Here is a 17,107-nt window from a genome sequence, read left to right as displayed (position 1 = left end):
CCTCCACGTTAGGCTTCCAGGAAAGCTTACTGTCAAGGATCAAGCCCACGTACTTCACCCTGTCAAAGAGCCTTAACCCAGCAAACACAGTCTCTAACGTTAGAGAAATTTGGATTTCTGCTTTAGATAACTAGGGTAGTTCTCTAATCGTTCTCGAGCCGATGACGAAGTTAGAGAACTACATTAAAATTCGATTCGAGAACGATTAGAGAAACAACGCAAATTCAAATGAATGTAAATAAGCAATATTCCAAATGAATGAGTTATAAATTATTTTTAAGTTCAAATAATTCATTACTATTTAATTGCGAATACATTTAGTACAAATTTTGCAAACAAAGCATTTTATTTAATAAAGCAAAACAGCAGTTTGAAATTCACATTCGAATCCCATTAGAGATCAACATTAGACTTCGATTCGAGATTTAATATTTTCTCGAGTCGAGAACTATGTCCTATTTTGCTGAGATCGCTATGATTCTCGAAAGTTTTTCGAGTCGTTCTCTAACGTTTGAGATTGGAGAATGGGGCTAGTTCTCCAGTCATTCTCTAATCGATAACTAACCTCAATGTTTGCTGGGAACAGGAAGACAACCCATTGAGGGAAGACGGCAATTCGGTATCTTATACCTCCTAGTTAAGAGAACAAGCTCCGTTTTACTGGGATTTACTCCCAGCCCGCAGCTAAAAGTCCAGATCTCAACCAAGCTCAAGTAACCCTGCATAAGCTCAAACAGTGTTTCCGGAAACTTTCCTTTTGTTATCATCGGCATAAGCAACCACCCGACAGCCACTTCTTTCCAGAGCTACCAGCAGGTCATTGATTACAACGACCCAAAGCAACGGCGCGAGATCTCCCCCTTGCGGGGTACCTCTACTCGCACTCCTCCGGATAGAAGCGCTGCCCCACTCTGCCGCGACAGTTCTATTGCAAAGCAAGCGGTAAATAAACCTGACAAGGTCGGCTCCGACCCCTAGCTTACTTAGGGAGTTAACTACAGCCTCAGGCAAAACATTGTTAAAAGCCCCCTCGATATCAAGGAAGGCACCGACCGCAAATTACTTCTTCGAGAAGGATTGCGCAATATTTTCAACGACCGTGTGTAAGGCCGTTTCGCCAGACCTGCCCTTGGAATAAGCAGGCTGCTCCATGAAAAGGCGCTCCCTGAGGATCCGGCTCCTTAAATGGCGATCGATCAGCCTCCCCAGCGTCTTCAGAAGAAACGAGGAGACTTATCGGCCTGAAATCACTCGCCTAAACCTTGAGCACTCCTGACTGCCCTCCACGCTTCCAGAGAACAGTGTCCACGACGTCCGCTTCGCTTTCCTAATCTCGGACATATATAAGTCAAGTCAAGCTCAATCTTATGCAGTGCCCAGTCGGAGGCTGATTTACTCTTCCTGGCCCTATTGAAAAGGCCTCTGCTCGAGGCCCTAAGATCGGAGAGCTCCTCCGACCACCTTACCTTTGTAGTAACTCAGGGGACAAGACATATTAATAGCCCTTTTACACGAGGTGGTGAACACACCAATAGATTCGTCAATTTCACTTTCAGTCCAGGTCCCGCCCCTCACGGGTGCAACCGGAAGCATTTCCTGCAGACTTCTGCAGTTTAAATCCCAGTTGGTTCTCCTCAGATTCCTTTAAGGTTTGTGCTTAGGACGCGCTTCGCCCAAAGCGAATTGTGTGTACCGATGATCGGAGAAGGAGTGGTCACTAAGGACTCTCCAGCCAGATATACGGGACAATAGTCGATTCCGCCTCGTTTAAAGAGGAGCGAAAGAGAGGGATCGGTTTCGAATCCCCTCCACCACTCGAAGTTTTGTTGGTTGGATTTGGTTTTGTTTGTTTGTGTTCATCTTGTTCGTACGACCACCTACCCGACGAAGCGGGCGCAGTGGTCTAGATCATAATAAGGGGAATTCAAACAGTCCACTACGGCAGCGCCCCATGCCGCAGCAAGGCCACCGTTACTCCCTGAGGCGGCCCGGTGTCAGGAAGGCGCCGTTAAAAGACAGCCGGTCTGGTAAACCCCCTGGCTGCAAACCTTCCAATGGGTGGACTTAACACCCTGGATTAGGGAGTCGGCAGTTCTTGGTCATCGCTCACAAGCAGCCCGAACCATAGGAAATGGAGTGCATTCGCACAGTACCCGGAGGTAGAGACACGATTACACTACCACCCGATAATAAAGTCTGGTTGTGATTCGACTAAGCCCCCGCACCAACGGCAAGACGCCTGCCTAGCGGAGAAAAAAATGAATTTTACGCGATACACAATTTTACATGTTTAGACGAATTATCTAAGTATATAACCACTATAGTTCGGGGTTTCGACTTCCATGGAAGTTATGTCAGTTACCCTATAGCGCATGTCATATATGTAATACTTCTATATTGGCAGTAAGCTAACTTCTCAATGTGTAAGCATTCCGAAATCAAAGCGAGACATTCTAGTACCGTTTTTGTCAATGTATTGTGTACTTGAGTGCCGTTTTTGTGTATGCGTTGTGTACATGTTTATTTATAAACGTATGTGTTCCTTTTCTTTCGTACGTATTTATTGATATATCTGTACTGTAGTGTTTTCGGACGGTACTAGCTCTTACTGCCAATATAGGAGTATTACATATATGGCGCATGTGTAAATTTAGGAACTGTAGCGCCAGCTGTTTGCCAGATACTTCGGTATAGTCATGTATGTGTGTATGAAGTGGACCAAACATAAGCCAGTAGGGAATCGATGTTAACTTAGTGTAATTGTGTGTGATTGTGGGGACGAGATCGAACATGTGCCAGTCAACCAAACGTCAATGTTAATTAAGTGTAAATGTGTGAGTGTATGAATGTTTGAGCGAACATAGCTGATCAAACATCAACTTCGGCAACGAGAGGCCCAGAGAAAGTTCGGTCGGTCAAGCAAAGCAAAGCAAAGGGGTGTGTGTGTTAATGGTTCTCCCAAACAGCGGTTGTTCTTTCGAGTTTTCCTTGTAAATATGTAAGAAAATAAGTACATAAGACGGTCTGAGTCAGTTAGCCGGGCCAAAGGNAAGCAAAGCAAAGCAAAGGGGTGTGTGTGTTAATGGTTCTCCCAAACAGCGGTTGTTCTTTCGAGTTTTCCTTGTAACTAAATATGTAAGAAAATAAGTACATAAGACGGTCTGAGTCAGTTAGCCGGGCCAAAGGGTATAAAATGACGCAGATGGTGGCGAACGGGTCAGATACAAAGGTTGCGGTGCTAACGTTGTGATTACCGGGTGTTTTAACTGTGCGAACGTTACCAGTTTAAGTGTTAAAAGAAAAAAAGAAAGCGTTCAAAAAAAAAGTTTATATAGTCAAATATACAGACTTTCCCTATAGTTGTGTGAATTGTGCCGTTTTACCGGATTATCGCGGTACCGGTGTACCCAAGCCGCCACAAAGAGCTAAAATCTGGAACTGGAGGTAAGCACCACATATTGTTATGCCTCAAATCTAAACACATGCATAAGCCTGCATCTTACTAAATGCATATGTATGTATGCACATATGTATGTATGCAGACAAGGCACGAATTATTAATTTTTTTTTAGTTTTATGACAGCAGCGGCAGATCTACGACTGTACCATTCAATGTGCTAAATCAGAGCTTTCTCCCCCTTTCAGGTCGCCTGCACATACGTACGTATGAATAAAAGGACCTCCACCAACCGGAAATCTGGAATTGGCCACCAGCAACCGGCATGTACATAGCTTGCTCCGTCTGAGAGACTCGTGTACCAGACAGATTACATGAACACACCAACACATATCCATACGCAGTAGGGCGGGTCGAAAATCAAATTTTTCTCAAATCCCTTGGTAATAGTGAAAATATATTGTATCATGAAGTCAACAACAAGCCTGCAAAATATTAGTATTTTATTTTAATTGTGAGAGCCCGCGCATCGACCGCCAAGAGACCCACAGCACACTAGTCGAATAAGACCAATTCTTGATAAAAATTCTGGGTTCAGTAAAAAGGGTTGGTGCATATTATTAGATAATGAATCCGTTAACGCAAAAGATAAAGTCAAATATCATTTCTCGCAGCACTTTAGCTTATCGTTAATCTGAAACTTAACTATTTTCAAAGAAATTTTAATTGTTCTCTTGATAATTGCACTGGCCTATAGTCAAAAGATGTGATGAACAGCATTAATATTGCTGGCGTGCATTTAGATCGCTAGTTCCAAATATTCTAATCTTTTTTTAATATTAGCTATAATTTGCGTATTTTTGCAAATTTAGGAACAATTTCGGTAGCTCTCATAGAATAGCCATTATTTTCCATCATCGTGGAAAAATTTTGTTTATTGAAATGAGTATGGAAACACTGAACAGGCACAACTTTGGAAACACTAATTAGTTTACTTATGTTTATGCATACAATTTAAAAATTGCAAATATAGCAAAATGACAAAAAAAAATGTTAAAATTTTTTTTATATTAAAATAACTGGTTTATAATCTGAACGATTTTCATCATATTGTTATCATAAATCAGTAACAGTAAGTCTCGCTTTCAATTTGTTAATTATTACGTACCGATCGAGTAACATTTACCAAAGTTATATCGAAAAACTTAAGTGGCTCTCCATTTTTTTTTTTTAAATTATCTTCAATTGTATAAATAACCTTTAAATAAAAGAACCGGATTACAGAAAACTGTGCCAGCGAGTGACTTTTTTCATTCAAGCTGAATGCAAAGCAATATCGTCCAATTGGAGAGTCCTCAAAAGGATTTCCCAGGACATGTTAAAGAGTACTGTAAATCCTACAGTCACTTTTTCACATAATGGAATTAACTAAAATATTTATGTATATCTAAAAACTTATTGCACGTCCCCTACTTTCATATAACGGCAAATTTAGAAACAGCGAAAAATGTGCTTCTTCGGCGACTAATGAAACCATTCCGCACCAGTTTTCAAGACTGCAAAAATGGACTTAAAATGGGCGTTTCTCACCCTAATTGTATTATGCTAATGTATGTTAATTCTTATATGTTTGAAACTACTAATAACTTGTCAAACGATTCCTAATTTTTGGCAATACATTCATTCACCACGACTAAGCGTGACTAAGTCTATGGTCCCTCTAGTATTACATAAACATCCGAAAACATTAAACCGTTTGAAATAAATCTCGTCTCACTTGTTTGTATTTTTCACTTGGTTGCTGAAGTAATGAAGAATTGAAAATTCATAAGGGAATATTATAGTTTTTGTAAGTTTTATCTTGATATCTTAAAAACGTGTAGACTTATTGAAAAATGATAAATGAACGTGAGGTACTAAATTTAATAGCCCTTAATTTGATATATCATCCTTTTTATAACAATAACTCATTCCATAGATATTACAAGCCAAAGTTTCATTTTCGAAATTCATACACTTTGATTTAATTGCGCGGGCTAAAGATAAGTTTTAAATTAATCTTTCTTGGCCAATAACAATTGGCTTAGACCTAAAACATCATAATATTACTATTACAGTGCGGTCAAATGACTTTTATTTTCCCCCATACAAAATCGACCCAGCCTAATACGCAGCTACGTACAACAAATATATTGTCTTCAACACATGGCTAGTATACACCACAGGAAGCACGCAAACAAGCATTCACACGCACCAACTACAGATCATTTGCCACAACTCAACATTCAACAACCGTTGGGTACTTACCCAAGCACACATCCTCACACACCGACCACCGAGACATTGCCACAAACACGTTTCCGCGCCAATATAATTTACAACACTTACGATAGCATCACAAGATTCACGCAAATGCCAACAGAACAGCAGCTGGGTAAGCAACAACAACGTCCAACGCCTACAGCTGTTCAGACTATTTCGAGTGGAACAGGTCAACAGCACTTGGGGGTGAATGTTAAAGGTGGTGAAAAATAAAAGGAGACAACAGGGAGCATAATATCGAGGGAGCGCAATAACAGCGCCAAGCGAGGCAGCGCTAACAGGAGCAGCGCCGTGGGAGCATTATCGGTGGACGCTTCGACCACGCTGCTGACCAGCAGCAGCGCCGCTAATATCGCGGGCAACTCTCTTGGGTGTTTTGTTTGAATATTTTTTGTTGCTTGAATACCTTGCTTACGTTCTCTTAAGTTATCCCATAAAGTTTTTGTTACCTTTTGTTAATTTCTCATTTAGACAGCCACATTCCTTTGCTTTAAATTCCGTTGGCGCCGGAGCTTGGCAGTTTAAATATATACAAACATATATTTACATACATATCTGGATAAGCGAAGACGCATATAGACATACATATGTATGTACATATATGCATATACATACATACATATATGAATGTGGGGGTGTAAATAAGCGCGCGTATATTAGTTTTCTAGTTTTCTTGTTTTCGTTTTTTGAAACTTCACTGTTGTTCAACACTATTTGAATTTTGCTTTATCAAAACCACGGGTTTTGATTCACCTTTATCGGTGTTTTTAGTATTAGATTAGTTCAAGTACATTCACGTTTAGCTTTTTTTGAATTGTAAGTAGTTTTACCGCGCGATACTATGACCCGCTCGATGCCCCGAATCACGAACGAGTGATAGTACTGAGAGTGGTGGAGTGGTGGGTAAATATGTATGTATGAGCATTTGTGTAAGTAGTAAAGCACAGGTTCTCAGGCAGCATGCTGGTACCATCCCCGCTGGAGACCTAGGTGAGTACAAGTTGAATTTGTTTCTCTTATTACCATATCAATACGTACATATTTAATACATACATACATATATATATTAATAGCAGTAGCAATAGATACGCAGATACATTTCAGTCACTGTCTGCGATTTTTTGGTTGAGACTTTAAAAGTTCAGGGTAGTTTTTTTTGTTTTAATTGATATTATTAGGACGTTTTATATTGGCAACACAAACGANCTGCGATTTTTTGGTTGAGACTTTAAAAGTTCAGGGTAGTTTTGTTTGTTTTAATTGATATTATTAGGACGTTTTATATTGGCAACACAAACGAGGGAAAACAGAATAGCGGGTACAAATATGCAGCAACATAACAGAACTTTTTCAGGAATTCAGAATCATAAATGTCAGGCGACTACTAACACCTTAAGCCTAAATGGAAAATTATGTCCTCAATAAACCCGCTTAAAAAAGGAAGCACAGGTACCTTTGTGCACAGCTGCATGCCCAAACATAGGCATGACCACCATTCAGAGGATCAATTGATGGTTGCTATTTTAACTTGAATAAATAATTTGTTTAGTTAAAACATTTATCATGGTCCGCAGGTCTCAGTGAGTGCTTATAATTTTATTTAATTTTTCAACATTTTTGGTAATAATTATCACTATTTTTTAACATGTTTGGTAATATTTTTCACTAAAAGGTCAATGAGCAACGCTTTCGATAACAACAGCAATAACATTTTGATCTTAAATGGAAGATCTCAGCCATAATTATAGAATTCAACGTAATACAAGAAAAAAGAAAAAGGTGGCAACAAAATATCAGCACTCAAGACGTTTTTTTAACCGAAGTAAACAAGCATTATCCATATTTGTTGTATTATCCACTTTTATGTTACGTAGTGTAGTCATTTCTGCCAACCTTTCTTCAATATCGGTGCATATTCGTGGACAACGATGTATTGAAAGTGTCTAAAAATAAAAACAAAGATAAAACACGAGTATCTTATATACATATAAAAAGCAAATAAAGTAATTTAGAAACAAAGGAAAATATTTTCTTATATACACCTGCGGCCGCGTACACCTAACCACTTAAAATTTTGGATATTTGATATAAAAATTTGGATATTTGCAATATTTGCAGTGCAGTAATTTAACATGCATGTTTTGTAGATACAAGAACATTAAGTATGAAGTGAAATCTAGTTCATTTAGGCCAGAATTCACCGTGCGTAGTAAACCTCTGACAAGAGTTTAACTATCGATTTTCATATTCACAGTACTTAGTTAACAAGAGCCTAAGCCCTGCCTGCCCCTATAGCAGAATTTTCATTCACATATCGTTACCTTAATATAGAAAGGAAATGTATTAATGGATCACCCCTTATATGTACCAAGTCTTTTTGTTGCCCAGAAGATAATTTTAGTAGGTCTGGCAACGCGATCACAGCTGATAATTTATGTATACGAATTCTTCAAGCGATCAACACGTGCGTGCAGAATTTTTAAAAGAAATATAAGCGATAATTCAATAAATAACTTTAAATATTTTAATGTAAGTGTTGTAAAAATGTATAAAAGGGGAATAAGTAAAGTAGCTTTCATAGAAACCCGAGAGTAGAAAAACAAAAGCTCTTAGGCACGGCGCTCATCAGAGCGATACGATATACGATGCGATACGATACGCGATACGATATGAATGCGACATCGGCATGCTGAGTACGTGGGAATTGGTGGGAAGCGATGAAAACTGTGCACACTTGCACGACAGCGACACCGCTGCGATATAATATCGCTATCGATATAATATTGCATGCGTATCGCACGTGCGATACGGCTTTCTGATCGAGGTGAGATTAGTATTGAGCGGCATTTTTCGCAATAAGCATGATCGTTTCACAGGCGGAATCATCATCCTGGATTTTTTTTTGTCGAATTAATAAAAAAAACATGTTTATGGAACTAAAAAATACTGTAGAACAGACATGACTAGTTTGGCATGGAGAAATATAGCGTCTGAGGTAAAGGACACAGGTAAATGCACAAAAGAATATTTTTCGTGATGGTTTATTTGCCTTTGTTTTCACATCTTTAAAAAGAAATTTAAAGAATCCAATAAATTTAATTTTAATTTTTAATTTGATTTTGAATAGCAAAAAAGATTTGGTGGTTGTTTAAATGTTAGTGATTAACTATTTTGTTTCAAATATTCAAATAAATAGTAATCAATGTACTTAGAAACAATTAAAAAATAATCATCTCATTTACCATTAAAAGAATAAATCAGATATAATAACAAATACTAAAAAATTATGTATGTATGTTCTTTAGGTAATTATTTTTTATTATTCGTTATATATTTATATGTTTTTTTCTTGAGTGTTATTTTATTATCACTTTTAGAAAACTTAACGAGATCTGTGTGTATTTTCCATGTAAATTTTTTTCGTCTTTTTTTCAAATTTGGCAGTTTTCACGCACTATTTTATAAAGCAACTATACTACTCCTGAATTGATGCAAAATTAACATTTAATATATAGTGATTTTTACCTAAAAAATCGGGGGAAAGTTATTCAACCATTCATGAGAAAAAGAATATTTTTGGCTATATAACTCAAAAATTTTTTCATAACCTTTTTAGTGAACGCAATATTCTAATAATTTGTCATGAAAATTTGAATATCTCATTTAATTTTTAGCCGACTTTGTAAAAATAAACATCAGTTTTACTCGATATTAACCATACTTTTCTCTTAAATTTTTTAACAGTTTATAGATATAAACATAGACCCATCATTCGAAAGGTCTAAACTCGGTTGAGAAGCAACTCATTTAACTCATTAACAAGTATATAAGGGCTCAAAATTTTGTGTAGCTATCACAAAATGGCATCGGGGGAAAGTTATTCAACCATTCATGAGAAAAAGAATATTTTTGGCTATATAACTCAAAAATTTTTTTATAACCTTTTTAGTGAACGCAATATTCTAATAATTTGTCATGAAAATTTGAATATCTCAGTTAATTTTTAGCCGACTTTGTAAAAATAAACATCAGTTTTACTCGATATTAACCATACTTTTCTCTTAAATTTTTTAACAGTTTATAGATATAAACATAGACCCATCATTCGAAAGGTCTAAACTCGGTTGAGAAGCAACTCATTTAACTCATTAACAAGTATATAAGGGCTCAAAATTTTGTGTAGCTATCACAAAATGGCATCGGGGGAAAGTTATTCAACCATTCATGAGAAAAAGAATATTTTTGGCTATACAAGTCAAAAATTTTTGCTTAACCTTTGTTTTAATTCAGCTTTCACCGATTTCTCCTTGTAGTGAAAGCAATATTCTGAAATAATTTGTCATGAAAATTTGAATATTTCATTTAATTTTTAGCCGACTTTGTAAAAATAAACATCAGTTTTACTCGATATTAAACATACTCTTCTCTTAAATTTTTTAAAAGTTTGTAGATATAAACATAGATAGATTTTTGTGGTTTGCGAAAACTTTCAGTCGCCTTCTCAGTTAAAACAACCCGTGCGTCATCCACATCACCACAGTATATCTGCGGCGAAGGTACACTAACAACCCCAACTCCTCATCGTACATTCATATAGAGCATTTAAATAATGTAAGTATATAAACAAATAAATTTTCCGGCAAGGAATGAAACCGATTCAAAATAACGTTCCGGTTTGGGTTTCGGTTTTGCCAAGTGTTTCGGTTTCGGTTTTGGTTTCGTTCTTCAAAATGTATTTCGGTTTTGGTTTCGGTTTCGTTCCGGTTTCGGTTTTTCACAGAAATTTTGTTGATATTATTTAAATCACAATGTCCCGTAGTCATAGTCAAAATAAAGTCGACTTTAAAGTTAGTTGCAGCTTTTTTGACATAATTTTCAATGGGATATCTGCAAAAAAGCTGCAACTAACTTTAAAGTCGACTTTATTTTGACTATGACTACGGGCCAATGTCTTAAACGTTGAGGAAAGAAAATCGAAAATTACAGTTCACTGATAATATCAACACTAGGTTCTTTCCCTAACAATCCGGACCGGATTTGGTAATTAGAAAATAAGAGAAACATTTTCTTTCAAAAATGGAACAAAGTTCAGAAGTACGGAAACGCAAAAACCCACATTTCGTGCCCACAAGTCGAGAAACAGCTGATTCACGTTGTTCTTGTTTTTGTCACTTATACCATATTCTGACCGACATGGGAACATGTTTTCGTTGCTAAAACTGGTTTTCGACCAGTTTTCGTCCATATAAAATCTGTTAAACGAAAACCAGTTTTCGCTGAAAACTACTTGAAAACTCACTTTCCACTCATTCCAATCGGTGTCTTCACTAGTTTTTTCGATTATTTATCGAAGTGGAAGTCATATTTTATCATCTTTAATACGCCATTTCGGATTTATTGTTAATTGCCTGGCCAAAGCAAAATAAGAATGAAAGTTAAAGGTTGTAAATGAAAAGAAAATGAAGGAAAAATGTTTTGGTTGTCGGTCAGAACATGGTATTAAATGCAAACACTTGGAAATTGAATTTTGGTTTCAGAAATTTGATTTTTAGTACATAGATTGAAAATACATCAACAGGCCATTCACTTTTCCTTAAAAGCACCAAGTAAATGCAGGCAACATGTAAACGCAATACAGCTGATATGCACTTTGACACTTTATCCATTTTTACTCGGAGAAAATTTCGGGCTGTTTCGGGCAGGAAGAAGAATACACTTACGATCGAATACGCTCGAATTTTCGCTCTCTATTACCCATTTTGTTGAGTACAGGCATGATTTCTGGGCTATTTTGGGCACACGCGGGATCTCGCATTGCGTACGGGAAAGAAACTACTTAAATATAATTAAACGAGTATCGATTCACAACAACAAAGTCATCAGCAGATTTTTGCGAAAAGTTACCTTGCCATACTTATTTACTACTTAACAAGAATTTTAGCAAAATGTTGCTGATTTTGGTTAAATAAATCATTTATTTCAAATAAAGTTTTATTTATTATTTTTGTAAATTTCTGGAAACCGATTGAAACCTGTGATTGAAATGGTTTCGGTATCGTTCCTTTTCAGGTCAAGATAACGGCTACGGTTTCGGTTTCGGTTTGGGTTTCGGTTTCATTCCTTGTTTTCCGGCGTAATGACGAGGGGGCAGGAGGGGAAGCGAGCCTGTTGGCGCTCAACCGCGGCGTTCCGCGTTTGCCCGCCACCACTGAAAAACCTGAGACGCTGAGAACAAATATGAGCATCGCATTGAAGGCTAAAAAAAACAGTAACAATTTACCTTTAATTTACAATAATTCGCTTATCAGTTATTGTCAAAAATACCGTTCGATTTTATGCGTATACTGCAGAAGGGAATTCAACGCAGAACTACACTGTATGCAAAAATAGAGAGCAATTCGTTTAAAATACGTTCCATTTTATGCAAATGTATGCCTGTAATTGGAATGCTTCAGTAAAATAAAGCCAGAGAAAATACTAAATTAAAAATAAAAAATTTCAATTGAAAAAAATAAAAATTGATGCAACATTCTTTCCTAGTAAATTTGTTTGCTTCTCGAAGCATTGATCCATCCTTTACAAGGGCCAGTAATCAGCGGTTGTGCTGCTGAGTTGGGCGAACGTTCCAAAAGCTGCTATTCAATCGCTTGTTTTGTATGGAAAAAGGTTTCACATGCAAATGGATTTTAACAATTCAGAATTTTTGTGAGAAAAAATTAAAAATATTTGACATTTTCGAGACCAAATAATTTGAAAATAAATCAAATCAGCTGCTCTACTGATACTACCTGTTCAATGTACCTTGGTTCCAAATGGTGCAGTCAGTACAATCTGACACGCGCAAGTGCAAATACATTGCTTAAAATTTTAAGCTCTGAGGGTTTGGCGGTCCCTACCTATATAAAAACATTTAAAAAAAATTGCTCAGAAAGTGTGATTTTTTTGGACAGTGTCACCGAGAAGTTATTGCCATATAGGTTTTTTGAAGCAACTAGAAAAAATTCCACATGAGTTTCTGCCAGAAGAAAATTCAATAACTTTCCCAAAGTTTGTGGCCAATTATGGGAAGATTTGTGAACATCAATATTGATGTTTTTTTAATTGGTGTCTACCTCAGCGGAACAAAGCCTTACAATATAGACTCATATCGACATAATTTAGTTTCGGAAATAAAAAAACCTCAAAGAAAGCGGAGTTGAAGTCGAAGTTTCCAAATTTATTTACGAGCGCTCATCTGTGATGCACCACTCGCTCTTGCATGTGTAGCACGGTAGGCCATACCGCCTTAATAGGATGCGTGAAATGCTACCAAAGGGGCCAAAGGATTAATAACGTTACAACTTTCAGTACAGCCTCAGCTGAACCAAGAACGTATGAAGATTTTCGTAACAGAAAGCAAATGCAATTCCATAAAGGTTTTCATCAAAACAGGCATAATGAATTACAGTTAATGGGAATTGATATGATTACTCAATTCCCCGCTTCTTAAAAATAGAAAAACCGTTCAAAAAATTGTGACTAACGACGAAAATTTGATGTCAACCAAGTTGATTTCACTGGCTCCCTTCATCCCCAGGGAATTTCAAAGGAAACCGCGATCGCTAAATAAAATTTGTAGATGGAAAGCTACGGAGTTCCGGTAATTTGCCCTTTATACGGGCTTAGTCGTTTTAAAAGGTATTGTAGGCGAGGAAATGTATAATGAATATTTACTACTACAAGTATCTTATAGGATGCTTTCTTCATCAGTAAATTCCAACTTTAATTTAAATAAGGCGGAGGAAATGCTTAAGCTTTTCGTACAAAAGTTTCCAATTTATTTGACGACTCCTGCGTAACATTCAATGTACATAACCTGCTATATTTGCGAAAGTGTGTAGAAGATATGGACGCTCTTCCGAATTTTACTGCTTACAGTTTCGAAAATTTTATGCAGGAATTGAAAAAAATGTCCGAAAGCCTTCTAAGATTCTGCAGCAGATATGTAACAAATATTCCATCTCAGATCTTAAGATTAAGGTTGTCCCAACTGGTTTAAAAAAATAGTATGAATTACAGGATTTGTCGAAAGCGGAGAAATTTTTTTTATTGGGACGGTACTCACAAACTTAAAAAATTTCTTTGGGCACCCCGTCCAATCTATGAATATATTAGGGATATGCACTGGAAATATTTTTGAGAAAAACGCTGATAAGAGAGATTTTAAGATAGATGAAGTAATGAGCAAAATAATGTACTTTCCTTCAGAAAATGAGCATTTATTTATTCCTCTTTTACACGGCTTCCACAAAACTTATTTATAATTTAATAATTTCATAAAACCAAGATGTCACACACAATTGCGAAACACTCTCACAAATGATTCCAAGGACGCGCAAATAAATGGTAATATTATTCGTATTTTTTATTTTAAATTTACTAACTTTAACTTCCCTATATCTTGCAGATTTACAATTAAGAATGGATATAATTGTGAAAATACGGTAAACAGGCAAAACGAAATGATTATGGATGAGCTGGCCACGATAAATGCGTATACCCAACAGCTTGTTTTTTTTTTTCAAACAGGAATGAAAATGAAATGGTAAGAAGCTGATTAGTTATTTTCCTCAATTTAATTTATACAAATATACTGTCTTTCTTTTCTNTTTAACAGGAAACGCCGAAATAATAAAGCTGTTTCCAATTAAAACGGACGAAGATTTGAATAACTTGGAAAATTCAGAAAATAACGATGAAAATGAAATGGTAAGAAGCTGATTAGTTATTTTCCTCAATTTAATTNCAAACAGGAATGAAAATGAAATGGTAAGAAGCTGATTAGTTATTTTCCTCAATTTAATTTATACAAATATACTGTCTTTCTTTTCTAGATCATGACTGTTTGCAAAATAATAAAAAAGGCGGTTTGAAGCGAAATTTCCTGGGGCCCGAGATAATAAAATCTTTTAATTATGATGGTATGCAGGGAAAAAGGCTTTCCGTAACTTAGCTGTGCTTAATATATTTTTCAGTAAGTTCATATAAAGATACAGATTACGTTAATTCATATTTTTAGCGTAGTTAAGATTTTAAAATGATTTTTGTCCTCTCCATACTTCAGACGCTGCGCGAAATGAAAAGCGGATTTAAACTGAGCAAAAGTCGACAATATAAAGCAAGTCATTTGCTTAAGAAGCAAAGAATTTGATTGACCTTTAATTTCCTAAGTAATTCTAATATTTAATTTAATATAAGCGTTAATTTTTACTTTTTTAATCTCAACGCATTCAACGATACCTAATTGCAATACCTTAATATTAAAGGAATTTCTTTGTATAAGTTCATATTTTTTAGCTAATAAGCCTTAGCGTTACAAACGAATTTGAAGTGCATTTTGAGTTGCAATAAAACTGTTTTGAAACCTTAGAAAAGTATGTATGTATTTTTTTTTAATTAAAGCAGCACTTTTAAAAAAAACTGCTTCAAAAGGCCTTCTGAACTACGTCTTCCAAAAACCCATCTATAGGTAGGTATAGGTAGCCAAATAAGACCTTCTATTGGTAGCGAAATAAGAAGGCCTTCAGTGGTATGTTCTAGAAGAGCCCGTCTGAAAGACCTTTTGTAGGTAGCGAAATAAGACCTTCAGTGGTATGTTCTACAAAAGCCCGCCTGGAAGACCTTATGTAGGTAGCCAAATAAGAAGGCCTTCAGTGGTATGTTCTACAAAAGCCCGTCTGAAAGACCTTCTGTAGGTAGCGAAATAAGAAGGTTTTCAGTGGTATATTCTACAAAAGCCCGCCTGGAAGACCTTCCGTAGGGAGACACTCGAGGCCTTGCTGCGCCCGTATTTCACGAACCACCTGACCCCAGCGAAGCATCAGGATGGTTTCCGTAAAGTGCACAGTAAAACAACAGCACTTAACGCCATAAATACTCAGATAACTCGTGGCCTTAACCGTAACCGTCCCTGTGAGAGAACGATTCTAGTAGCGTTGGACTTGTCAAAGGCGTTTGACATCGTTTGCCATTCCACGCTACTAGAAGATATAGAGGCTTCCTCTCTCCCACAGAGGGTCAAACGGTGGTCGGCAAATTATCTGAGGGGTCAACACTCGTCGGTAATGTTTAGAGACGAGTCGAGTCAACTCAGAAAAATAAAACAGGGGGTTCCACAGGGAGGTGTCCTTTCCCCGCTACTGTTTAACTTTTAGATTTCAAAGCTCCCTCAACCACCAGAGGGAGTCTCGATTGTCTCTCACGCCGACGATTGCTCGATCATGGCGACTGGGAATGGAATTGATGACCTGTGTTCGAAAGTAAACGGCTATCTCTCCGATGTTTCTCGCTTCTTCACTGCGAAGTGTCTAGCCCTCTCCCCTACGATATCCTCTGCGACCTTGTTCACAACCTGGACGAAGGAGGTCAGGCTACCGCTGGGGATTCACGGCGATGATACACCAATTCCGACGGTGAATGACCCCAAAATACTCGGAGTAACATTCGACAGCCTGCTCTCCTTCTCTGCGCACGCAACCGCTATTGTCAACAAAGTACAGAGCCGCAACAAAGTCCTCAAGTCGCTAGCCGGCAGTACCTGGCAATAGGCTGGCCGGTTTTAAACTACGCAGCACCAGTGTGGTCGCCGGGGACTAGTAGGACGCATTGGATGAGGCTACAGACAGTACAGAACACCGAACTCAGGACAGCGACTGGATCCCTCCTGATGTCGCCAGAACATCACCTTCACAACGAGACACAAATGCTCCCAATTAAGGAGCACAACATAATGCTCTGCAAGCAGTTTCTGATCGGGAGCCGCAGCAGTGGCCACCCGAACAGACAGCTGCTTGCAGAGGAGCACTAGGCACGTCAGGAGGCATATATACGAACTTACGGACGAAGCCCAGAGGTTCATCAAGCAGCCTCGGGACCCGTCAGCTTACCGACTGGCCCTGAACGGCATTCACAGGGAGTCAGTCTCCAGTTATGTAGACTCTAGACCTGTGAATGCCGTTCTAGGCACACCACCACCGGACATAGACGAGACGGAGCTTCATCTGCCTCGGGAGACAAGAACAACAATAACCCAACTTCGCTCTGGCTACTGCAGCAGTTGAACTCATACCTGAGTAGACCTGAATGCGGATGTGCCAAATGAGTGTCCGGCATGCGTAGAGACCCCACATGACTCGAAACATCTCTTCGCATGCCCGGAAAACCCGACAACCCTAACGGCTTTGTCCCTGTCGACCGACCCGGTGGAGGCTGCACGCTTCCTAGGGCTGCCGTTAGTGGAACTTGACGACAACGACTGAGATATCAACCGATCTGGGCGGGGTTGTTGTAGCCGCTACAACAACAACAACAACCTTCCGTAGGGAACGAAATAAGAAGGCCTTCAGTGGT

General features: G+C 37.8%; 1 protein-coding gene across 4 annotated transcripts in view; it reads right to left on the bottom strand.

The window, feature by feature from the left end:
* Positions 1-17,107, bottom strand: part of LOC108363925 (EIN3-binding F-box protein 2) — a 116,465-nt gene that overhangs the window by 24,709 nt on the left and 74,649 nt on the right. The window contains exons 4-5 of one of the 4 annotated variants that reach the window (XR_001847675.1): positions 8,041-8,166; positions 7,589-7,662 (exon numbers count right to left, since the gene is read on the bottom strand). The exons of 2 other annotated variants lie outside the window; for them this stretch is intronic. Coding sequence is in view for 1 of the 2 variants with exons in the window: in XM_017617457.1 (XP_017472946.1) it covers positions 7,513-7,662 (150 nt within the window). In the remaining variant the exon portion in view is untranslated. Of the gene's footprint in view, positions 1-7,280; positions 7,663-8,040; positions 8,167-17,107 lie in introns of those variants that run through there. One more of the 4 variants, XM_017617457.1, reaches the window with a different exon arrangement.

Source organism: Rhagoletis zephyria, unplaced genomic scaffold (genome assembly GCF_001687245.7).
Source record: "Rhagoletis zephyria isolate East Lansing unplaced genomic scaffold, Rhagoletis_zephyria_1.1 Rzeph_scaffold_01413, whole genome shotgun sequence".
Taxonomy (NCBI): Eukaryota; Metazoa; Arthropoda; class Insecta; order Diptera; family Tephritidae; genus Rhagoletis; species Rhagoletis zephyria.
This window is presented reverse-complemented; position numbering and strand designations above follow the sequence as displayed.